General features: G+C 41.3%; 1 protein-coding gene across 5 annotated transcripts in view; it reads left to right on the top strand.

The window, feature by feature from the left end:
- Window positions 1–25571, top strand: part of LOC100557752 (calcium-activated chloride channel regulator 1) — a 41398-nt gene that overhangs the window by 9683 nt on the left and 6144 nt on the right. For 2 of the 5 annotated variants that reach the window (XR_010005344.1, XM_062978057.1), the window contains exons 5-12: window positions 335–503; window positions 1029–1250; window positions 3630–3854; window positions 5965–6142; window positions 7758–7864; window positions 12052–12282; window positions 12552–12822; window positions 13988–14024. Coding sequence is in view for 4 of the 5 variants with exons in the window: in XM_062978057.1 (XP_062834127.1) it covers window positions 335–503; window positions 1029–1250; window positions 3630–3854; window positions 5965–6142; window positions 7758–7864; window positions 12052–12282; window positions 12552–12822; window positions 13988–14024 (1440 nt within the window). In the remaining variant the exon portion in view is untranslated. Of the gene's footprint in view, window positions 1–334; window positions 504–1028; window positions 1251–3629; window positions 3855–5964; window positions 6143–7757; window positions 7865–12051; window positions 12283–12551; window positions 12823–13987; window positions 14156–25571 lie in introns of all 5 variants that reach the window. The other 3 variants (XM_062978054.1, XM_062978055.1, XM_062978056.1) reach the window with 3 other exon arrangements.

Genomic DNA, 25571 nt, shown 5'->3' with positions numbered 1-25571 from the left:
AGTTCAAAGCAGATAATGTGGATTATCTGTTTTGATAATCTGGGTTATATGGCAGTGTAGAAATGGCCTTAGTTCATCCTGGGGGGATCTAAAAGAAGTACAGCCCCCTCTATTTCTCCATCATGAAGCCACTCCTGGCCTTTTTGAATGACTGTGCAGGGAAATAGTAGCAGCTGCCAGGGACCGCTGGACCCTGGAGGCAACATTGATGTTTTCTCTTCTCCACTCTTGACCTATCCACGTGTCATTTCAAAACCCATAATTTTGATCTCCAAACATGCCCTCAACTTATATAACACTGTATACAGTAACTGTATTTTTTAATATTCTTCAGATGCTCAGCTAGTATCAATGGCCAATATAGATTCGCAACTACTGGAGGCAGAACCAGAAGATGCAGAATTGAACGCCACACTGAGCTTTATGAGCCTGGATGCCTGTTTATTCCCTATAAAAAGCAAACTTCACTGGCATCGATTATGTTCATGCAAAGTCTGTCTTCAGTAAGTATGACGATTGTTTGTGGGGTTACTATAGGAATTGATTTGTTTAATGTCTGTCTTCAAAAATAGAAAATATTGTCCAACTTGTTGCCAAATGGAAACTTGTTTCATTGTTTCAGGTGACTAAAGCATGAAATTGTGCAGCTAATGCAAATTTAGAAGCAGAGCTTTCTAGACGTTTTTATTAATAATCACAGATATTAAATCATGTTTGCCTTCTCCTTTTTCTCTTGTTCTTTCTAGATTTCCCCATTCCTTCTCATGCCATTCTCTTTCTTTTTGAAGTAGTTTTTTTGTGGGATTTCACAACTTTAGGTAAACTGGAACAAATTTTTTTCATTATATTTTTATATGACCATAGACATAGCATATTTCAAATTAAAAATCCACAGGGTCTCTGTAGCTTGTTTGTGTGGCACAGATTTCCCATATTTGTACTATTATTTTATAAAATAGGGACAGTTTTTTTAAACTAGGAATTCCTAATGAGGCCGCAATCATGTCCTACTCTTATTGCCTATTTAGGTTTCTCAGTTTTGTGACAAAAGTAATCATAACTTTATGGCACCAAACATGCAGAACAAAATGTGCAGCTACAAAAGCACATGGGAAGTGATTTCAGGCTCCGCCGATTTTGCTAGTTCACGTCCATTAGGTGCTCCTCCTCCTGACCCCATAATTCATTTGATGAAAACGCGGGAGAGAATTGTGTGTCTAGTACTCGATGCTTCTGCACAGATGGGAAAGGTAAGTTTGTCTCCTATTGTTTGAGTCTAATGCTTCTGTATCTGATTGGATATGCTGTTCTGGATATAGTGATAGATATGTACAAAAGAATTGTTCTAGGCAATAGTCAAGTAGTGAGTCCACTCAGATTTAGCCTAAATTGTAAAGCTATTCAAGGTGCTAAATCCCCCAAACATGTGCTAAATGTTATTTTCCAAATAGTATTGTCACCATGGTAATGTTTAGATATATCAGCCACCATCAACTCCTCGTTCTAAGCATATCAACCCAGTGCATGTGTGCATGTGCCTTCAAATCACCCCTTGCATTACAGTGATCCCATGAAGTTCATAGAGTTTCTTCGGTAAAGAATACTCAGAGGTGACTTTCTTATTTCCTTCCTCTTAATGTGCCTCTGATACCAAATGGGTGCAATAGATAATCCAGCTCTTTGGTAATAAACAGCTAGAATATTTGCAATCCTCATTTATGAGTAAAAGGCAAACTGTCTTATTGTCAGAAGTTTTGTGAGGCAGGAGGAAATAAGAGCCCCTAAGATGAGGTGGGAACATCTGCCCATGGGCTATTTAGGCCCCCTTCCCTCTATTTTAGTTGCTCCAGATCTCACCACCATTACAGGATTTGCCACTAGAATTCAGGGGCAACACAGGCTAATAATATTTCATTGAAAGTGCCTTTTGATGTTTAAGAACTAGATCAAAAGTGCTTTCCCGAGTTACAAACATCTGACTTACATCCGACTCATAGTTAAGAATGGGGGTGAGACAACAGGAAGTGAGAGAAATCTACCTCTCGAAAGGGAAATTCACTCCTGAAAGAGTTATCATGGAGAAGAGATGTCTCCACTGAAGCATTATTACCAATCCTTGTTTTCACAACAAGCCAATTCTTTTCAATATCCAGTTGTCATAGGGACAGAAAGTGGGGTGAAATCTTTTGAACAGGGCGCAGATAGCAAAACAAACACCACAGGGGTGTTAACCCTTCCCTATCCAAAGCTCTCTATATCGATGTAGATGTAGATGTAGATATGAGTGAAGAGGGGGCAGCCAGAAAGACACAGCTCAGTCATGTCTTGTCCACCAGCAGTTGGGATTGGACTGATGGAAGGACAAGTGGCTATAACAGGCATGGGCAAACTTTGGCCCTCCAGGTATTTTGGATTTCAACTCCAACAATTCCTAACACCTGGTAGGCTGTTAGGAATTGTGGGAGTTGAAGTCCAAAACGCCTGGAGGGACAAAGTTTGCCCATGCCTGGGCTATGAGGTTGCAAGGGCTAGCAACCCAAACAACACTGCCGCAAAACTGCTAAAATACTAAAGTCAAAATATTATCCGAATTTAAACTATTCGGCCAGAAATTGAAAAAAATAGCACAGGATGATACATTTTGACAAATATTAGATTTGCGTGAAGCACAAAGGAGTGGATTGACAACAAATTGGAAAGGAATAAAAGAATATGTGTGTATGTATGTATGTGTCTGTGTGTGAGTGTGTGTGTGTGTGTGTGTGTGTGTGTGTGTGTATATATATATATACACACATACACATATACACACACACACACATATACACACATATATACATACATATACATATACACACACATATATATAGAATTAGACTTAAAAATGGACCTGTTTCAACTTACATACAAATTCAACTTAAGAACAAACTTACAGAACCTATCTTGTTCATAACTTGGGGACTGCCTGTGGGTTTGATATTAACAGTTAAAACACTGATCTTTAAAGAATGGAAAAAAAGAGGGCTTTGCAACATTGATAGATCCTTTAATGGATGTCTTTTAAAAGTTAAAATTAAGGGCCCTTCCACACTGCCCCTATATCCCAGGATCTGATTCCAGATTATCTGTTTATCCCAGGTCATCTGACAGTCAGGACTCATATATTCCAGTTTAAAGCAGATAATCCAGGATCAGATCCTGGGATAAAGAGCAGGGTGAAAGGCCCTAAATTATAGAGCAGATGCCGCACTCTACTGTCACAGAAGCCACCAACAGCCACTACTTTGAAAGTGTACACTGCAAAGGAGGAAGACAGCATGTTGGGAAGTGGCCTCATATCTCTCTCTGTGTGTGTCAGGTTGAAGTGTAGCAACTAGTAAAGACTAATGACTCAATTATAGTGATACAGAAGCCACCAGCTACATTCTGAAATGTGGCGGATGAGGACAACAGACAAGAGAGAATGTAATGAGCAAAGCAATGGACACATAGGTACTATATTGGAAAAGTGTTCAACGTGTTTTTGACCCAAATTGCAACATAGGTTAAATTATGTAGCATATACATACTGGTTATGGAGTTGTCTAAATTTGATTAATTTCCTTTTATGCACCCCCATCCCCATGCAGGACAATCGCCTTAATCGGCTGATTCAAGCTGCAAAACTATTTCTTCTCCATATTATTGAAAAAGGATCCTGGGTTGGAATTGTAACATTCAATAGCAAAGGAAATATCCAGGCTGGGTTGCAAAAGATTTTCAGTGACATAGAACGTCAAAGTCTTACAAGCCATCTTCCAACCACAGCTGCTGGAGATTGTAACATATGTGAGGGAGTGAATGCAGCATTTCAGGTGAAGGAGGAGATTTTTCAAAAGCATTGTGTACATCCCACCTTACTGCAAAATAGGTGAACCCAAGGAAGAGCACTCAAGGGAATTTTAAAGCCTGGCAATTGCATCCTATTCTATGAAGGTTGACTGAAAGAGCCATAGAATATCCCTGTGAGTTTCCAGCAGTAGTGATTCTCTCACTTTTAGTATGTTGATGAAGGGCAGCCTCTGCAGCCCGCAGAAGCTTTGAGCCTCAGCCTTAGAGAGGGAGGTCACATGCAGCACAAAAGCAGAGTAGCAATCGGAACCAACCATTTCCTCCTCCAAGTATTTTACTTTTACACATTTCCTTTCTGTATGTACCAAAGTTGCCAAACTAACCTGTGACAAAGGGAGTACCACCAATAGATCTAGTGAGGATGTAAACGCGGCCTGGGAAGATTGTTGGATTCAGTTTGACGTAATGGAGAGTGGAGATGAAATGTTAAGGGGTATTAAACTTTTAGTTAGGTAGGTTGGATTCTTGGGCCCCAGGTTATATTTGATTTTAACATTGCATTGGTTGGTTTAGAGAGAGAAGGGGGCAGTTCTTCCTTCCATCGGTCTTCCTTTCTCTTTGCCTCTGTTGTCTCCTCATCTGGTGGCAAAACTGTCAGCTCCACACTGTGCTCTTGTGAGGGCTTGTGAGAAACATGACTTTCCTTGTTTTTCTTTGCTTATGGGTTACCTCTGTCATCTCATCCTCCCCTTGTAGGAAAAACCATCAACTTTGTGCTGTTCATTTCACTCTTATGAGGGAGAAATGTAGCTTCACCATGAAGCTGTTGTGAGGTTTTCATAGCGAAATGAGGGAAATGGACAGAGGCAATCCAGGGGCAAAGAGAAAGTAAGAGCAGTGGAGGCAAAAGAGGAGCCACTTCTTTTTCTTAGAAAAGGATTGCAACATTGAGGGGAGGTGGGGAAATTGAGACTAATCCACTTTGCTGCTTGTTCTGAGGTAAAGTCACCCTCCTGCAAACCCCAAGTAAAGTGATAAAGACCTGCGGCCCGAAGAAGTTTAGCCTATTTAATTTGGGCCCCTTATTGCTGCCATTTTGTGCAAGCCTGGTGAAGGGAATGTGCCCGGTTTTATGTCCACTCATGTAGACAGGAGACTGCAGGAATCTTGTATTACAGCTGTAGCAGAAGAACAACTAGAATCATAGAATCATAGAGTTGGAAGAGAACTCATGGGCCATCCAGTCCAACCCCCTGCCAAGAATCAGGAAATTGCATTCAAAGCACCCCTGACAGATGGCCATCCAGCCTCTGCTTAAAAGCCTCCAAAGAAGGAGCCTCCACCGCAGTCTGGGGGAGAGAGTTCCACTGCCGAACAGCTCTCACAGTGAGGAAGTTCTTCCTAAAGTTCAGGTGGAATCTCCTTTCCTGTAATTTAAATCCATTGTTCCTCATCCTAATCTCCAGGGCAGCAGAAAATAAGCTTGCTCCCTCCTCCCTATGAATTCCCCTTATATATTTGTACATGGCTATCATGTCTCCTCTCAGGCTTCTCTTCTGCTGGCTAAACATTTAAGCCGCTCCTCATAGGACCCTTGATCATTTTAGTTGCCCTCTTCGGGACACATTCCAGCTTGTCAACATCCCTTCAATTGCAGTGCCCAGAATTGGACACAGTATTCCAGGTGTGATCTGGCCAAGACAAAATAGAGGGGTAGCTTGACTTCCCTAGATCTAGACACTATACTATTGATGCAGGCCAAAATCCCGTTGGCTTTTTTAGTTGCCGCATCACATTGTTGGCTAATGTTTAACTTGTTGTCCACGGAGACTCCAACTAGGGACAAAGGGCTGGGAAATCAATTTTGTGAAGAGTTATTTAGAAGGCTTTCTTGATCCATAATATGGAGAAATGCTCCATGTCGTTAATTTAACAAAACTGGCATTCCATCATATTCAGCTATCTCATCAAACATTACATCTGTTACAAGTAGCACATTCGTTAATCCTTATTTCATGCGCAAACCACATCATGCAATACATTGCTGAAATGTTTTTCTAATACTTGAGTTTCAACTGGCTTCCTACATTTTTTCCATTGCTGCTAAAAGTCTAAGTCTTTTTTTCCATCTAGGTATTTTCGCAAAAATTAACGAGTACAGAAGGCTGTGAAATTGTACTTTTGACAAATGGTGAAGGTTCGGACCTTAGCCCTTGTCTTTCTAAGATTCAAAGCCAAGAGATTATCATTCATACCATTGCTTTTGGTTCAAAGGCTTCAAATGAACTAGAAAAGCTGGCAGATATGACAGGTGAATGAGCAAGCCAAGTATCAAAGGCTTTTTCTTCTGTGCTCTATAATGCCAGCTGGGTAGGTTGCTACCCAGCCATTGTTTCAATGTACTTCACAAGGTCCTTGTCCACACATGGAACAATTCCTAACAATCATGATAAAAAATGGGATGTCCAGTTGCTGAAGGAAAATACAGATGTGCATCAGATTCTGAGCACAAAAAAGTATGGAAACACTTTTGGTACAGATTGAGACAAGTGATTCACATCAGTATCACAAATTAAGGACCAGACTACCTGAAAATCATTTTTTTCTGAAATTTGTCTGTCTGCGTTTTAGGATCTTTTAAGTGAAAGCTTTCTTTTGATACCACCAACATTATAGGCATGTCTGGTGAATTCTCAAGAGAAAATAATCTCGGTGGCTATTCCATAACTTTGGAATTTCTTGCTGCAAGAAGTTGGTTTGCCCCCTTTCTCTGCTCACAGTCTAATGGAAAGAGAAGGCCTTTCTGATTTCTCAGGCCTTTGTATGTCCAGTTTGGAGCAGAAGGTCTTTTTATAGGGGTATGTGTATCTTTTATCGTTTCAACAGTCTTTTTACGTAAACTGGCTAAAATGAATGTTTTTACATGCAATTCTCCTCCTCCCCTATATTTGGTAGAATCTTCTGTTCTAACTCATCGTGAAAGCCACTGTGAATCTCAGATTGAGAGAAAGGCAGGGTGCAAATTAAATAAATAAAATAGCTGAATAAATGACATTAGATTTCTTCACGTCAGTGTCCCCGCTTCCAGCCTGAATTGGGACTGTGGTGATCCTTGTTGTTGCTATAAAATAATTTTACACCAATCTGTCTTCTGCATTATTAAAGCAGTGTTATTTATTACCTTCAGAACCTTTATTGGCCTTCTTATTTGGGGTTCTACATCCTTTGAGATCTCTGCTGTAAAAATGGACAGATGCTGCCACTGAGAGTTTGAATGTGGACTCCTGAGAAACAATATCTTTAAGCGTACTGGGAAGAGGAGCCTTACCACCATATATTTCCTATATTTGTTTTGAGTCCAGATTTTTAATACAGAAGTACATCCTTTTTAAAATCAAGCACCTGTTCTTCAAAATACACATCTTTGCTCTGGATGTTTCCATGCTTTCCACTGACTTGGGAGTCTGTGGCTTTGCATGAGGACTTGCAGAGTTCCTCCAGCTCATATATTATGTCCTTGGATGGACCAACATATGGGAAGAGTGTGCTCTGTGTGATTTCTGATAATACTGCATGTCCTTTTCAGTTTATCACAACTCAAGATACAGGTGGGAAATGAAGTGATATTTTGTGTCTGTGTGTTGGGATAGAGAGAGAATGAAAGGAGGGTGAGGGAGGCTCAGTATGTACATGATGCTTTACTAAGAACAGTTAGGTCTGGCCTTTATTCACAATCTAAAATACACCTGGAGGAAAATTAGCATTGGGAACAGACATGGGAGATGAGAACCATTGATGAGGACTTTGGACTGCTGGGGAATAGGGCAGTTATGCTTGTATAAGTTGTTTTGGTTTTACTACTACAAAACATATCTTTTATTACAATTTGCAACGTGTTCTCGCTTATTCTTCCAATCCTATTTCAGGAGGTAAGACATTTTATGCCACAGATAGTTTGGATTCCAATGGCCTCATAGATGCTTTCGGTGGGATTTCATCTGGAAGTGGAGATGCCAGTCAACAATCTATTCAGGTCTGAATTTCAAAGATTTGAAATTAAGTAGGGTTTGTTGGTAGCTGTAGTGATTATTAGCAGCATGTTTACAATTGTTAGGTAGTGAGGAAACATTAAACCACAGCTGTCCCTGCCACAAGCCATGAGCGTATGTGACTAACATAATAACAAGAATAATAATAATTCCATAGTCCAGTTTTTGATACAGTAGAGTCTCACTTATCCAAGCCTTGCACAGTCTGCATTTTGGGTCATCAGCTGATTTTTCAATATTGGCCTTAATTGCATTTGTTCTGATGGCTTGCTCCTGGGCTGCAAGGATCAGGCCTCCTGTCTCCTTCTTCAGTGTCCCATTTGTGAGCCAGAGCCAGGTCTTCTCCTTATCAGCTTTTTCTTCAATTTTGTCAATGAACTTTCATGCAATGTTTTGTTGTGCCAGCTGTCAGCTCTAGTTTGTAGTGCGGTTTTCTTGTACTGGTTTTTTGTCTGCTGTGCTTTGAGGAGTTTCTGATTTTTGACTTCGATCAAAGCAGGTTCTTCACTTTGCTTTACATATTCTGCCAGGGCATGTTCTTCTTTGACTGCTTGTTTGACTTGTAAGAGTCCTCTGCCCCCTGATCTTCTAGGGCAGATATAGCCGGTCAACATCACTGCGAGGGTGCAGTGAATGATGAATGGTCATGGGTTTTCTTGTTTTTCTGTCCAAATTGTCCAGTTCCATAAGTGTCTAATTTATAATGCCAGCAGTATATCTTATGACAGGTATGGCCCAGGTGTTTATGGCCTTGATGGTGTTGTCTCCATTGAGCTTGCTTTTGAGAATTTTTCTGACCCTTTGTGTGTATTCTTTGCTGACCACAGTTTTCACATGTTCATGCTTGATGTGGTCCATCTGTAATATGCCCAGATATTTATAGGCCTCTGGCTGGTGACACTTTATTGTTTGGCCATTAGGCACATTTATGCCCTCACTTTCAATGATTTTTCCCTTCTTCAATGCCACTGTTGGTCATATTATTATTATTATTATTATTATTATTATTATTATTATTGTTATTATTATCTCTACCTTTTGCTTTGAAAATTCCAAATTCCAGATGAGAATAATGTATAAACACAGAAACTATAGTAAAGGTAAAGGTAAAGGTTTCCCCTGACATAAAGTCCCTCGTGTCCAACTTTGGGGGTTGGTGCTCATCTCCATTTCTAAGCCGAAGAGCCGGCATTGTCCATAGATGCCTCCAAGGTCATTTGGCTGGCATGACTGCATGGCACACTGTTACCTTCCCGCCAGAGCAGTATTTATTTATTTATTTATTTATTTATTTATTTAATTTATATACTGCTCTTCTCCCCCAGGGGGACTCAGTACCTATTGATCTACTCATATTTGCATGTTTTTGAACTGCTAGGTTGGTAGAATAGAAGCTGGGGCTAACAGCGGGAGCTCACCCCGCTCCCTGGATTCGAACTGCCAACCTATTGGCCAGCAAGATCAGCAGCTCAGCGGTTTAACCTGTTGTGCCATCAGGGGCTCCACACATGATGATACAGAAACTATAGCAGTACAGAAAAATATTACTTAAATCAGCTTAGAAGTAATGGTATTGGAATACATTTGCAACAGTTCTTAGATATTGGATGTGGCTGCTCAACAGCTTACCTATGTTTAGCTTTAAGGCAGTGACAGCCTATGTTTCCTATGTCAGTTAGAGCAATGAACCCATTCCATCTTTTAAGGAATTATCCAGGATGCTGAATCTGTTTATAACTAAGGGCACTTCCATACTAGACCCTGGAGGGGTCTATATGCCATCCTGGTAAAAAATGGGATGGCATGCAGCCACCCAAAGTCTCCCAAAATAATCCCTTAAAACTTTTTGAAACATACCAGTCTCCATAAACCATGCTTTGTTCCAAATTAATTTGGTTTTACCGGAGGCGTCATTAGGACGCCTCCGGTAAAACAGGTCTTGGTTTAAAGGACTGTCTGGATGAGCCCTAAGGCTCAGCAGCCTGGGGAATGCCAATAAAGTCTGGAGTAAAACCTGAAATGAATCACAACTTTCATCCTGAAAGGATGTCATAAGGAAGAGGGAGCAGGGTTTTTTTTTTACTGCCTTGGAGAATAGAACCCAAAGCAATGGGTACAGATTATAGGGGAAAATGATTCTACCTGAACATTAGGAAGAGCTTTGGAGTGTAGTGGAGGCTCCTTATTTGGTGGCTTTTAAATAGAGGCTGGATGACCCTCTGTTGAGGTTGATTTAATTGTTCTTTTCCTGTATGGCAGGGGGGTTGGAATGGATGACCCTTGGGGTCTCTTCGAACTCTATGATTCTATATGATTTAAATGTTTTTTTAAATAATATGTATTAAAACATTTTTATACATCATTTGTTATACAGCAGACCCATAGTAATCACTATTCAATTTTCAATATTCAATACAATTCTACAACACATTTTTGCATCCACTGTTATTTTCATATCTATCTATCTATCGATAATCCCACAACACCATGCCCCCCCCCCCCGAGCAATTTCTTTTACACAACATCTGTCCAAAATTTCATTTCCTCTTGTGGAGGTAATTTTCCATCATTCTTTTTAAATCCCCTTTCAATAAATTTTCTCCATACAACATCACAATTATTATTTTTTCCATAACCCTCTTTTAATTTTTAATTTACATATCAGCTTATCATTTTTTGCTAATTTCCATGCTTCCTTATACCACTCTTCTATTTGTATATTTATTTCCCTTTTCCATTTCCTTGCTATCAACAGTTTTGCTATTGTTAATAAATTTGATATTGCATCTTTTTCTTCTTTTTTCAACTGTTTATTTGTATATAAAGATAATAAAGCTATACTAGGGCTTCTTTCTACCTTGATATTCATTATCTCCTCCATCTCTTTAAATACCTTTCCCCAAAATTCACTTACATATTTACATTGCCACCACATACCCACTTATTGGCATCCTCTCCAACAATTCCTTGAATAGTTTTTGTTTATATTTGCTATTTTTATTGGTGTTAAATACCATTAACTTATCAACATATAATTATTTTCTTTAACCTGTATTGATAAATTTTTCAAATTTCTCTTCCTCCATAACTGACCATTCCATTTCATTTATTTTGTCCCTAAATCTTCCTCCTAAATCTCCTTGAGAATTTTATTTTTTATTTTTCCTTTATTGATTTCATTTATTATCTTATATATTTTACTGGTTATTACTTTAACATTTTTATGTTCCTCTCTGTCTCTTCCATTTTGTATTAATTGTTCAAACTGATTAAGTTTACTATCATTTTTATTATTTTTTACCCAGTTTTTGATCCATTGTTCTAGTTGTATACAGTGGAACCATGACAATTTTATTTCCCTGAATGTTTCCATAATTCTTTCCTTTTTCATTTCAACCTTTACCCAATCCTCTATTTTATCCATAATTTTCCCTTAATTTTTTATCCATTATGTTTTTTAGATTTTTTGGAAATTTCCTTTCCATTATAATTGGGGTTATTAATGAACCCTCCACGATTAACTTTCTCTTATATTTGTTCCATATATCTCATACATTACTCCATATTGGGTTATCAATTTCCCTAATTTCTTTTCTTATAAACTCTTTTAATGATAATCCAGATTTCTTCCTCTACTTTCTTCGTATCTGTTTTTAGCTATTCTATATCCTCATTTATTTTTCCTTCTATAACTAATCTCAGTCTATTTGCTATATGATTTAAGTTTGATCATCGTTGAACAAATGGAATTTGCGCAGCACAAAACAAATCTCATGGTTGCCATATCAGCATTTATGTATGTTTGAACATTGTGGGATATGTTCCAACTAGCTTTCTGCAGAGCAGAATCCAGAACCACTGGACCAGGCATAATCCCTTCTCCTTGCTTCAGGTTCACAAACCACCAAAACTTGATCCGCAGTGCTGGGAAAACCACCCAAAGCATGTCTTTATCACTGGGCAAAGCTGTAAAAAAAAGGGGGGAGGGGCAAAAAGCCAACTGTTGCATGTCTCAGGCTGGATATCAACCTATTTGTCTCGATACAACCATACGTGCAAATAGGGTCTACTGAGCCAATGTCCTGATCACACACACACACACGAGGGAGGTATCAGTGTGCTCACTTTTCCCCTATATTAAAACACTTTTCTCTCTCCTCCCCCGCAACAGCTTGAAAGTAAGGCAGAAAAAATCGCTCCTATGAAATGGCTGCAAGGTGTTGTTACTATTGATAAAACTGTGGGAAAGGACACTTTATTTCTGATTGCATGGAGTTCAAGTACAAGTACACCGGAAATTTCCCTGACAGATCCCAAAGAAAAAAAGTACTTAAATAAAGACTTCCGAATTGAAAATTCCAATATCCGAACAGCTGTGCTGAAGATTTCTGGAACTGCAACGGTAAAAATAGGGGTTTCTTTCCATTTTATTCCAATTACATTGAATGAACATTTATATACTGTATATGTATATTTAATTTAATATTCAGTAATTAAAAATGACTATATATAAGGGATATTAAATTAAGTGTACATATGTCTTGCAAAACTTCTGGAATTACAGCTTTGCTAGCTGCAGATAAAATACCATGACAGATTGTATAAATGGGAGATAACTACTTCCAAAAGTTTCACATGCAAGATTTCATATTTCAACACTTTGATTTGCAGACAGGAAACTGGCCTTATTCAATTAAGAATACTGACTCAGCAGATCAAGTCATTTCGCTAACGGTCACCACCCGAGCAGCATCTGCCACTGTTCCTCCAGTAACTGTGAAGACCTACATTAGTAACAGTAACAACAGTTTTCCTAATCCAATGATCATTTATGCAGATGTCAGCCAAGGATTTTTGCCAGTTATTGGAGCCAAAGTCATGGCCACAGTTGAATCCACATCTGGTAAACCTGTAGAGTTAGCGCTATATGATGAGGGTGCAGGTAAGTTTATTTTCAAGTGCTTGTGTTATAATTATTGAAATATCCTGTCATCGTCACCTAGAACTTAGATAGGCAGATGAGTTTGTTGGCAAGGAGAAGTCCTTCTCCCATTGGCCTATCCATCTGCCTGTCTTTCTTTCTGTCCTCATCTTTCTTATGATTGATACATTTCAGGGACAGGCCTCTTTTTCTGAGTACATGCAAGCTAGAGTCCTCCATTTTGTTTTTCTTTTGTTCTTCTCCTGTGAACATGAAGAGACAAGATATCTGCTGTGAGTTAGATAGCAAGGTCCTTTTAACTTTCCTATCTGGATATGTAGTTCCCTGAATAACGTCTTTTATAACTTTTAATCTTGACTCTGCTCCTGAATTGCTTAAGCTCAGTCGCTCTATTACTGGCACTAGAGGCCGCTGAATTGCTGTTGCTACTACTGTTGTTGCTGCTTTACTATTTTTGAATGGTTTTTCTTTTTCGGAAATTGCCCCTAACGATTATTTGTTCTTTATTTCCTGAAAACAGGAGAAGATACCATGATGTGAACATATCATACATCTGTATTTTAAAATGATAAATATTAGAATTGGTCATTGTTTGGTTGTGGATTTTATGAGCGGTCCCATTAGAAATACATATGGCTCTCCAGATACACCAGTGATTTTGTCTGGAGTACTGCTTCCATCACCCAGGGTCAATTCCCCCCCCCCCCCCCAAAAAAAAGCCCACCAGTATTTTAAAATGCTAATGATGAGTATAGGTGCCATGTTTGGTCCAGATCCATCTTTGGGAAGTTCATAATGCTCTCTGGATGTGGATGAATTACAATTCCCATCATTCAGGGTCAAGCACCCCCTCCCAAACCCTACCAGTATTTAAGGTCGATCATGGTGGGCATGTGTGCCAAGTTTGGTCCAGATCCATTGTTGGTGGTAGTCCCAATGCTCTCTGGATGTCGGATGAATTATAACTCCCAAACTCTTGTCGTATTTTTTTGTTGATCATGGAGGTCTGTGTGCCAAGTTCCATTGTTGGCAGGAGTCACAGGGCTCTCTGGATGTAGGAGCCACTCTGAAAAATACATACATAATTACATACATAAATATGTAGATATTTTTACTTTAAAATGTACATAGATAATTATTAATTCTCATTATTTTATGTATTAAGGTGCTGATATTATAAAGCATGATGGGATCTATTCAAGGTATTTCATAGCTTTCAGTGACAATGGCAGATACAGTATCAAAGTGAGTGTTCACGAGCATGATAAAACTTCTAGAAGGATCCGTAGGCAAAATCAAGCTATGTATGTATCGGGTTATGTAGATAGTACTGGTAAGTAACCAAATTCTGGGAAAACTGTAAAGCATGATCGTAATGGCGATAGAAATTTCCTCATGGAAATGCAGGGGCTTTTTACCATTCCTTTTCCAATTTCCTTGGTTGATTTTGTATAGATTTGATTTTGCAACAAGGGTGAGCATACACTTGGTCTGTTGTAATCCTGTTAGTTGTGCTTCCTAATAATGCATGCCAAAATGAATGTGTTGGAGGGGTTTCAATTAAACATTTCCCTAATTCTTACATGTGTTTCAAAATAATATTCTGGCAGCCTTTTTTGCCTTTCTAAAGAGCTGTAGAATTAGAATCATAGCTGAAAGAGACCACAAGGGCCATCCAGTCCCTGCCATACAGGAACACACAACGTGAAATCACTCTCGATAGATGACCATCCAGCTTCTGTTTAAAAACTTCAAAAGAAGGAGACTCCACCACATTCTGAGGAAGCATATTCCACTGCTGAACAGTTCTTACTATCAGGAGGTTCTTTCTAATATTCAGGTGTTCTGTGTCAATTTGACAGCCAAAGGTCTAGTTCAAATTTTCTCTGTATTGTGGTTTGGGCTAGGCAACAATGGCATAACTAAAAAGTGGGCAAAATGTGGCTAAGTGTGTGGCCCTCCCAGGCCTCTGGAAGCCTTTATCCCCCCTTGCAAAGTGGAGATATCCCTGATGCCCTAAACAGCAAATGATTCATGCTGCATCTTGACATGGGCAGTCCTTACCTTCCGATGTGAAGCAAATGTGCCCTCCCACTCTTTCAATCCCCCTCCATGTCCAACTTAAAATTCTCAAAATGGCCAAATTCATTTTCAAAAATAATTTCGAAAAAATCAAGTCAAGGGGTGCTGTGGTTTTAGCTATGAATGCTGTTTAAATATTGGTTTTAACTGTTCATCACCTGGGGGACTGCTTGTAATTGCCTCCAAACCCTCCACACAAAACCCGTTCAAGCCAAATGTTATCTCTATTAAAATGGTTTTCAGTGAGTAAGATTTAAAATTGACAATAAAGGAAAAAACATTTATCAGACCATGGACCATGAACCATCGACATCACCTTCAGCAAAAAAGAAAAAATCAAAAAGACCGAGACACAATTCCCCAGAAGAGGAAATACTAGGAGCAGGATGTCAAGATTTGAATATTACGGACGAATCGGATCAGATAGACGAAAACAGTCAAGATGAAAAGTGAAATAACACGCCAATTAAAAATATACATGAACAACGTAAACGGGCTTAATTCTCCGAGCAAGAGGAAAAGCATTATGAACCAAATTAAAAAAGAGAAATTTGATATCGTGGCACTTTAAGAAACGCACATTTGTCAAAAAGATGTGGCTCACCTCAACAACAGAAGAATTGGAAAAGAATTTTTCTCGGCTGACCTGAACAAAAAAAGAGAGGTGGTCACATACATTAATGAAAGTATTTCAGCAGAATTGAAATTTAAAGATTCAGAGGGAAGGATGCTGGCGGTTGAAATATTATTGAACCAAGAGAAAATTCTTATTTGTAATATATACTCATCAAATGGATCAAAAACACAATTTGTGAACAACTTAAAAGAACAAATTTCAAGAGTAAATGCAGATCACATAATTATTTTAGGAGATTTCAACGGGGTGATAGACCAAAATATGGACAAATCAAAAAAGACAAATAGGAAGAGTAAAGAAAAAATTGGCCAACTCCCAAAGAATTTTCTAAATCTAAAAAAAGCGCTGGACCTTCAAGATGTGTGGAGAATTAAAAATCCAGATACAAGAGATTACACGTATTATTCCAATCGACACGAATTGTGGTCCAGGATTGATATGATCTGGGCAACAAATTCACTGATAACCAAAATGGTCAAGATAAACATACTTTCAAGAGACAAATCAGACCATAGCCCAATGGAATTGACAATAAATCATAAGAGAAGTGCATGGAGATGGAGACTAGATTACAGTCTCATAAAATCAGAAGAAGAAATCTTGGAAAATAAGAGACTGACAAGGGAATTCTTTACAATAAACGATAAAGATTATGTAACAAAACAGATAATATGGGACTCATACAAGGCTGTAATGATGGGCCACTTCATACAGCAGAAAACAAGAATTAATAAAAAGGGAACGCCAAAATAGAACAAATAAATAAACAAGCAGATAAATTAGAAATAATGCTTAAAAAATATCCCAAGGATCAAAAGTCAATAAATTAATTAGGAAAATTAAAAAGAGATAAACATCATTTAGAACTCGAAAAAATCGAGAAATCACTAAAATTTTTGAAACAATATAACTTTGAAAACGCCAACAAGCTGGGAGCTTGTCACGACCCTGGCTGCAGAGCACCAATAACCATACACAGAGGCCAGAATCTATCTAATATCTTTATTGAAGGAATATATAAAGTTAATAAAAACAAGTGTAGAAAATAGTTCGGAATTAGACCTTTCAGGAAAGGTCAGAATTAGTCCAAAAAAGCAATGTCCAATAAGGAATATTAAGGTCCAAAGTTGTAATCCAATAACCGAAACACTCACTTTGCCAAGCAAAGTGAGGGGAGATGACAAGGTCCTTTAGTCCATGAAACTTGAGCGAGGCTAGGAAGTAACTTGATACTTAAAACAAGGCTTGAACGTGGAACAAGGTAACTAAGAACAAGAACAAGGTCCGTGGAATAACTTGATAAATCCGTGGAACAAGGCAAGGATTGATCCTGGGAAACAAGGCAAAGTCCGTAGATAAACAAAGGCTGGGAAGCAAGGCGAAGGCTGGATAGCAAGGCAAGGCTTGAGCAGGAGCGAGGCTTGAACCGGAGCGCGCTGTCCAGACACAACTTGCTCCGTAGGCTGACGAATTGACTCCGCGAAGTTACTACGCGGGTAAAACACCTAAATAGAGTCTAGCTTTCCCGCCGAAGCAGTTCTCTGGGAATCAGAACCGAAAGCTAACTCTGAGACCAGATGTGAGACTCCCCAAAGATTCTCACGAGAAGCAGTCTTAATTGGCCACATTCTTAGCTGCAATCCTCGCACTCCTGCGCGAAGCTGAATCCAAACTTCTCTGTTGTTTACAAAACTCCCGGCGCAAGAATACGGGAGAAGTAGGCTCTGGGCTTGTTTGACATACTTCTGGGAGACAACTTTCTTGCAGGTGCAAGGTTCCCAGATCTGCCTGGGAAAGATCTGGCTGAGAGGAATCCAGTTCAGACTGGGAAGGTAAAAAACCCAAGTTTTCATCTTCATCAGGAATTACAATGTCCTGAGCAGGACTACAAGGCCCATGGGTCATCACACTATCCCCCTCCTCAAGGCCCCTCCCAAACTGGGGCCCTCTCCCCGAGGCGCGAGGTCGTGGTTTGGTGGGATAGGTCTGATGAAAGCGACGGGTTAGATCAGGAGCATGGACTGTGGAGGCGTCTTCCCAAGAGCGTTCCTCAGGGCCAAAACCCACCCAGTCAATGAGATATTGTAGGCGGCGGCGGTGAAAGCGAGAATCCAAAATGTCCTCAACCTCGAACTCCTCCTCCCCATTCATCAAAACAGGAGGGGGGGCCGGTTGGTCTGTATCAGGTCGCACACCATCCGCCGGAAGGAGCAGGGAACGGTGAAACACGGGGTGAATGCGCATTGAACGCGGAAGTTGGAGTTTGAAAGTCACGGGGTTTAATTGCGCCACCACTGGATAGGGACCAATGAAACGGGCATCTAACTTCCGGCAAGGGCGGTGGGAGGGCAGAAAGCGAGTGGACAGGAAAACCCGATCTCCTACCTTGATTTCGGGGCCCGGCTGGCGATGTTTGTCAGCGTGGCGTTTATAGTCCTCCTTGGCTTGGTCCAGTTGCTGGAGCAAAAGTTGTTGCACCGCTGTGAGTTCCTGCAGCCAATCCTCTGCTGCGGGAACCTCTGAAGTTTCAATGACAGGGGGGAAGAAACGTGGATGGAAGCCGTAGTTTGCAAAGAACGGCGTTTCTTTTGTAGAAGCTTGAACTCCATTGTTGTAGGCAAACTCAGACAGTGGTAACAGAGAAGCCCAATTGTCCTGTTGATAGTTTACATAACAGCGAAGATACTGCTCCAAAGTGGCATTGGTGCGCTCCGTTTGCCCATCTGTTTGGGGATGATGAGCTGAAGATAAGCGAGAGTCTATGCCCAATAGTTTTTGTAGTGCCTTCCAAAAACGAGAGGTGAATTGAGATCCACGGTCTGTGACTAAACTCTTGGGCAATCCATGTAGTCTGAAAACATGTTGAAGAAATAGATCCGCAGTTTCCTTGGCCGTGGGGAGGCCTTCGCAGGGAATGAAATGGGCTAACTTGGTGAATAGGTCCACCACCACTAAGATCGTGGTGAATCCACAGGAAGGTGGTAGGTCAGTGATGAAATCCGCGGAAATTATTTCCCATGGGCGAGATGGGGTAGGAAGGGGGTGTAAAAGTCCTGAGGGCTTCTCCCTTCGTATCTTGGAGCGCTGGCATACTGGGCAGGTGTTGACATATTTTTCCACATCCTTGCGGATCTTGGGCCACCAAAAATCCCTTAGGATCAGATGCATAGTTTTAAATAGTCCGAAGTGTCCTGCTGGTTTGCAGTCATGACACAGACGAAGCGCTTTTTCCCTGCCCGGTCCGGGTGGGATATAAACATGATTTCTATAGCAGAGCAGCCCATCTTTAAGCGAAAAGGGGAAATGCAGACCTTGGCGAAGTTGGTCCTGCGCCCAGGCATCTGCTTGCTGACTAGCCCTGATTTCTTGAGCACAGATGGGTCCTGGAGTAGGGGAAGTTGAACCAATGGGAATGGATTTGGTGTTCCCCACCGTGAGCGTGGCAAAGTTCTCAGGTTGTAGCAGTTGGGATTCAAAGGTCTCCTTGCGTCCTGCAGCGTATTCCGGTTTACGTGACAGGGCGTCTGCTTGCTTGGTTTGGGCTGGGGTCACATAATGGATCTGAAAGTTGAAACGTTCAAAGAATAAAGCCCAACGTTGCTGCCTCTGATTTAGTTTGCGGGCAGTTCTTAGATGTTCTAGATTACGATGATCAGTGTGGACTTCAATGGGAAATTTGGCCCCTTCTAGCCAATGTCTCCAAGTTTCAAAGGCTGCCTTTATGGCCAGTAGTTCTTTTTCCCAAATGGTGTAATTCCTCTCTGGTGTGGTTAGTTGACGAGAATAAAAGGCACAGGGGTGGAGGTGATCTCCCACCGGTTGTAAGAGTACAGCCCCAATTGCCACATCAGAGGCGTCCGCTTGCACCACAAAAGGGGTTCCAGGATTTGGGTGTTGTAGAATTGGCTGGGAGGTGAATAGTTTCTTTAGTTGCTGGAACCCTTTCTCTGCTTGATCAGTCCAGCGGAAAGGCTGCTTTCCACGGATGCAGCTAGTGATGGGGTCGGACCAGCGGGCAAAATCTGGAATGAACTTGCGGTAGTAGTTCGCGAACCCCAAGAAACGCTGCACCTCTTTCTTGTTAGTTGGCGCCCGCCATTCCAATACTGCTGAAACTTTGGCTGGATCCATGGAAAGCCCTAGAGGCGAGATGCGGTAACCAAGGAAATCTACCTCTTGTAGATCAAAAGCGCATTTTTCCAGCTTGGCATAAAGTCCATGATCCCGCAATCGTTGTAACACCATTTTGACGTGGTTCTCATGTTCTGATTGTGATCTGGAAAACACCAAAAAATCGTCCAGGTAGATTATCAAGAACCTGTCTAGATAGTCCTGAAAAATGTCATTGACAAAATGCTGGAACGTTGCGGGGGCTCCGCATAAACCGAAATTCATAACTCGGGACTCAAATAATCCGAATTTGGTCTGGAAGGCGGTCTTCCACTCGTCCCCTTCCCTGATGCGAACTAAGTTGTAAGCCCCCCGAAGATCCAGCTTGGTGTAAACCTTGGCTCCTCGAAGCCGATCCAGTAGATCCGAGATTAAGGGCAGGGGATAGCTGTTCCGCTTGGTGATATTGTTCAATGCTCTGTAGTCCACCACCAAGCGTAGTTCCCCTGACTTCTTCTTCACAAACATCACTGGGGAGGCGGCTGGGGATTGAGAGGGTCTGATGAATCCCTTGCGAAGGTTTGTCTCTAGGAATTCCCTGAGAGCTTCTTGCTCTGGTTCAGTCAGGGAGTAGAGATGCCCTCGCGGGATCGGGGCCCCCTCCACCAAGTCAATGGCACAGTCATAAGGTCTATGTGGGGGTAATTTTTCGGCTTCTTTCTCATTGAATACATCCCAATACTCGGAGTACTTCTTTGGCAAGGTGATGATGGGCTCGGTGTCTGTGGCATGGCATACCTTGGCTACGAGGCAATGGTTTTGGCAGTACGGTGAAGCAAACTGCAGTTCTCTGTTGGACCAGGAAATGTTAGGGTCGTGGAGAGTCAGCCATGGAATTCCCAAAATCACAGGGAAATGGGGGACCTCGGTAACAAAGAAGGAAATCTCTTCCATATGTTCCCTTATCCACATCCTGGTGGGTTCCGACCACTGACTTACGGGGCCCGTCTTGAGGGGACGGCCGTCTATGGCTTGCACCACACGGGCATTCTTGAAATCATGATATTGTAATCCCAGAGAGTCGGCATACTCTCTATCGATGAAATTGTTGGTAGCTCCAGAGTCTATCATGGCGTGGATCATGACGGGTCCCCTTTTTGCTGACCATAATGTGACCACGAGAAGGAACAGGACCCCGGTTGGCGGCTCTTGGATGGATTTTTTGACCGGGTTGGCGAGCCTCTCTACACCCGGTCGTTGGCTTCCCCCGCCGGCTGTGTGCCAGTCGGCTCAGACGCCTTCGTCTCCGTGGAGGACGCCGCCGCAAGACGGGCGGCAGGCTTCCCTTTGGCTGGGCACTCTCTGGCGAAGTGGCCCCCGTTCCCGCAGTACCAGCAGAGGTTTAAGCGTTGACGACGGGCCTTCTCGGCGGCATCTAGTCTGGGACGCACATTGCCCAACTGCATCGGCACCTCCTCGCCTCCTCTGGGGTATGGGGTTGGCGGTGGGGGTCTCCACACCGGACGTGGCTGAACGCTGGCGGGAGCGGGGGGTTTTGCCCCGGCTCTACTGCCCTGGCCTCGAACCCACTGTTTTCTGTTGGCAATCATGACTTCAGCCCGTAAACATTGATCAATGAGTGCCTCGAGGGTCTGGGGAGGATCCACCTTGGAGATTTCTTCCAGCATTTCAATGTTGAGACCCTCCTGGAATTGTCCCCTGAGGGCTACATCGTTCCAGCCGGTGTTGTGGGCCAGCACTCGGAACTCGGCTATATACTGAGACATAGGTCTGTCTCCTTGGAAAAGGCGACGGAGTTTGTGACCGGCTGCCTCCAAATTGTCCTCGATTCCCCAAGTCTCCTTGAGGTGGTCCAAGAAGTGTTGCGCTGATCTTAGGTGTGGAGAGGCTTGGTCGAACAGTGCCGTCGCCCAGCTGGCCGCTGGCCCGTCTAGAAGACTGTAAACCCATGCCACTTTGATGTCTTCTTGGGGAAACTCGGCAGCACGGGCCTCCAGATAAGCTTGACATTGGCGACGGAAGACATGAACCTTAGAAGCTTCTCCAGTAAACTTGGTTGGCAACGCCATGGCCGGAAGACGAACTCCGCGTTCCTTCAAACCCCTTATTTCTCCATCCTGTGCATTGAGCTTATCGCGGATTCGGTCCACCTCTTCCTTGTCGATGGTGTAGGTAATCGGCTGGCCGCTCGGCCCAGGTACGACTCCGGTAGACATTCTGGCCGAGGTTAATTGGTGCTTAGGGTGGCGGAGTCAAACTGTCACGACCCTGGCTGCAGAGCACCAATAACCATACACAGAGGCCAGAATCTATCTAATATCTTTATTGAAGGAATATATAAAGTTAATAAAAACAAGTGTAGAAAATAGTTCGGAATTAGACCTTTCAGGAAAGGTCAGAATTAGTCCAAAAAAGCAATGTCCAATAAGGAATATTAAGGTCCAAAGTTGTAATCCAATAACCGAAACACTCACTTTGCCAAGCAAAGTGAGGGGAGATGACAAGGTCCTTTAGTCCATGAAACTTGAGCGAGGCTAGGAAGTAACTTGATACTTAAAACAAGGCTTGAACGTGGAACAAGGTAACTAAGAACAAGAACAAGGTCCGTGGAATAACTTGATAAATCCGTGGAACAAGGCAAGGATTGATCCTGGGAAACAAGGCAAAGTCCGTAGATAAACAAAGGCTGGGAAGCAAGGCGAAGGCTGGATAGCAAGGCAAGGCTTGAGCAGGAGCGAGGCTTGAACCGGAGCGCGCTGTCCAGACACAACTTGCTCCGTAGGCTGACGAATTGACTCCGCGAAGTTACTACGCGGGTAAAACACCTAAATAGAGTCTAGCTTTCCCGCCGAAGCAGTTCTCTGGGAATCAGAACCGAAAGCTAACTCTGAGACCAGATGTGAGACTCCCCAAAGATTCTCACGAGAAGCAGTCTTAATTGGCCACATTCTTAGCTGCAATCCTCGCACTCCTGCGCGAAGCTGAATCCAAACTTCTCTGTTGTTTACAAAACTCCCGGCGCAAGAATACGGGAGAAGTAGGCTCTGGGCTTGTTTGACATACTTCTGGGAGACAACTTTCTTGCAGGTGCAAGGTTCCCAGATCTGCCTGGGAAAGATCTGGCTGAGAGGAATCCAGTTCAGACTGGGAAGGTAAAAAACCCAAGTTTTCATCTTCATCAGGAATTACAATGTCCTGAGCAGGACTACAAGGCCCATGGGTCATCACAGAGCTTGGTTGGCAAGGAAGATAAGAAAGAAAAAGCAACGACAACAAATAATAAAAATTAAAGGCATAGACAAAGAATATACAATGGATGAAGAAATAAGAGAGGAATTGTGATGCCTCATGGGCCTTGTAGTCCTGTTCCTAGTGCCATCGTGACAGATGAAGACGAAAACATGGGGTTTTCGCCGGTTCAACAAGAGCCAGAATCTTTTCACCTGCCGGATGTTGCTGTTTGTACCCAAGAACTCAGTAAAACAGACCTTGGGCATTCCTCGCCCCCGTTCCCTAGGAGACAGTCCTATTCTGCAGACAGAGGAGTGAGGGAACAGAATCGCAGGAGTTTACGGATTGCAGCCAAACAATAGGCTGATTAGACCTGCTTCCTTTGGGAAATTCTAAGGAGTCTTGCATCTGGACAAAGTTGGGTTTCATTTCCCATTCTCTAGGGAAAGAGGTTGTTGGCAGGAAAACGAGACCCCAATATAGGTGCCTGACACGGGAGAATCTTTGCGGAGTCAACAGAGCAGCTTCAGGAGTAAGATCGTGTTTGGACTTCGCAACCCCAGTTCCTTGCTTCCCGGATCAAGTATTCAAGATTTGCCTTGCCTTGTTTTTTAACCACGGACCTTGTTCAAGTATCACTGTTTGCCTTGCTCCTAGTCACGGACCTTGTTTAAAGAATCAAGATTGTATCCAGCCTTGTTGTCAAGCTGCCTAGGACTCCTAAGACTCTGGCATTTCTGTATCTTCTTTATAAATTGTAATGATGTCCCCTTCTTTCCACGATTCTGGAATGGTTTTCTTTTCCAATGCTTGGTTCATTATGATCTTTAGAAAGGGGGTTATCTCATCTTTCATGACTTTATAAAAGCTTGCCGTATAACCATCCGGTCCCGGGGCTTTATTAAGTTTTAAGTTTTTTATCTCCTTCTTAATTTCTTCTTCTGTAATTTCCTTGTTAAGATTTTCTCTTTGGGTTTCCGTAATTTTGTCTAATTTTTGATCTGCAATATAACTCGATATCATATCCGGATCTTCTTCGTTCTGATTATATAGTTGGCTATAGTAATTTCTAAATTCCTGTCAGACCCGAGGCAGCGGGGCACCAAGAACCATACACGGAGGCCAATTTCTATCTAATATCTTTATTAAGTAAATATATAAAAGTAATAAAAACAAGTGAAGAATATAGTTCAGAAGCAGACCTTTCAAATGAGGTCAAATATAGTCCAAAAATGTATTGTCCAATAAATGATATTAGAGTTCAAAGTTTTAATCCAATAACCGAAACACACACTATTGCCAAGCATAAGAATAAATTATACAATAATGACAGATGAGAAAAAAAGAGGTGGATTTGGACTCCCAAACTTGAAACTACAGCATATTATGAAGCATGTGCCCTGGCATGGATAAAAGATTGGGCAACACTGAAAAAAAAATAACATTCTGGCACTGGATTTAATGAAAAGGACAATTTTGGGATGTGTTGATAAAAAATGATAAAAAAGAAATTACCAGGATCTACAAAAAATATTAGAGTGGTCAACAGAATCGGAAAATATTAAAAATTGTGCCGCTAAATGGGCAAAAAATCTGGGATGCCAAATTATGACGTCAGAGTGGGAAACAATTTGGAATAAGAAACAAAAATATACATATGCCTCAGATTTACAAGAAAATTGGCTCAAAATGTTTTATAGATGGCATATAACACCAAAAAAATTAGGAATAATGTACAAGAATACTCAAAACAAGTGCTGGAAGTGTAAAAAACAAGAAGGGTCCTACTTCCATATTTGGTGGTCTTGCTTAGAAACGAAAAACTTTTGGAAGATAATACACGAAGAAATACAAAAAATATTACAAAAATAATTTCCAATGAAGCCAGAACTTTATTTACTTGGATTAACGGAGAACACAATAAATTTAAATCAGAACGAGGAAATTAGTTTTACTTATGCGGTGACAGCTGCAAGAATAACCTTTGCGAGACTCTGGAAACAAAAAGAAATCCCAACAAAACAACAATGGTTGGAGAAACTGGATGATATATATGATATGGACAAGTTAACATATTTAATGAAATTAAAGAGAGGAAATGTCATAAAACGAACAGACTGGGAAAAATATGAAGAATATAAGGAGAAATCAAAGGAAAAATAAGTAAAAGAAGGACCCGAGAATGGACACCAAGAACTAGACCAAATTATAAAGGGAAAACGAACAAGAAATGTAAATTAAACCACAGAGGACAGAAAGCGGAAGACCAAAATGAACTTTTTATTCCCTATATCCCCTTTTATCCCGTTACCTAATTTCTGTTCTTTAGGGTTTTTTGGGTTTTTTTTCTTCTTTTCCTCTTTTCTTTTTTCTTCTCTCCCCTCACTTACCTTATCCCTATCCTTTTTAACCTATGTAACACCTAAGAAAGCTTCAATAAAAATTTAATTGCAAAATAATAATAATAATTCTATATTTCATGACACACTTGTCAATGTTTGTGAGCGTATTTTTTAGCAAATCTTTTAGTTATCTAATCAAAATGTAGGGGGGGGGGGGTTGCAGGATTTGAGCAAGGGTTCTTAAATCTTTGAGGTGTTTTTGGCGCACAGTTACCTGAGGACATGTTAAACATAAGCAATATAGCTAAATGAATGTTTCAGCTACA

This window comes from Anolis carolinensis, chromosome 4 (assembly GCF_035594765.1).
Source record: "Anolis carolinensis isolate JA03-04 chromosome 4, rAnoCar3.1.pri, whole genome shotgun sequence".
In the NCBI taxonomy this organism is placed as follows: Eukaryota; Metazoa; Chordata; class Lepidosauria; order Squamata; family Dactyloidae; genus Anolis; species Anolis carolinensis.
This window is presented reverse-complemented; position numbering and strand designations above follow the sequence as displayed.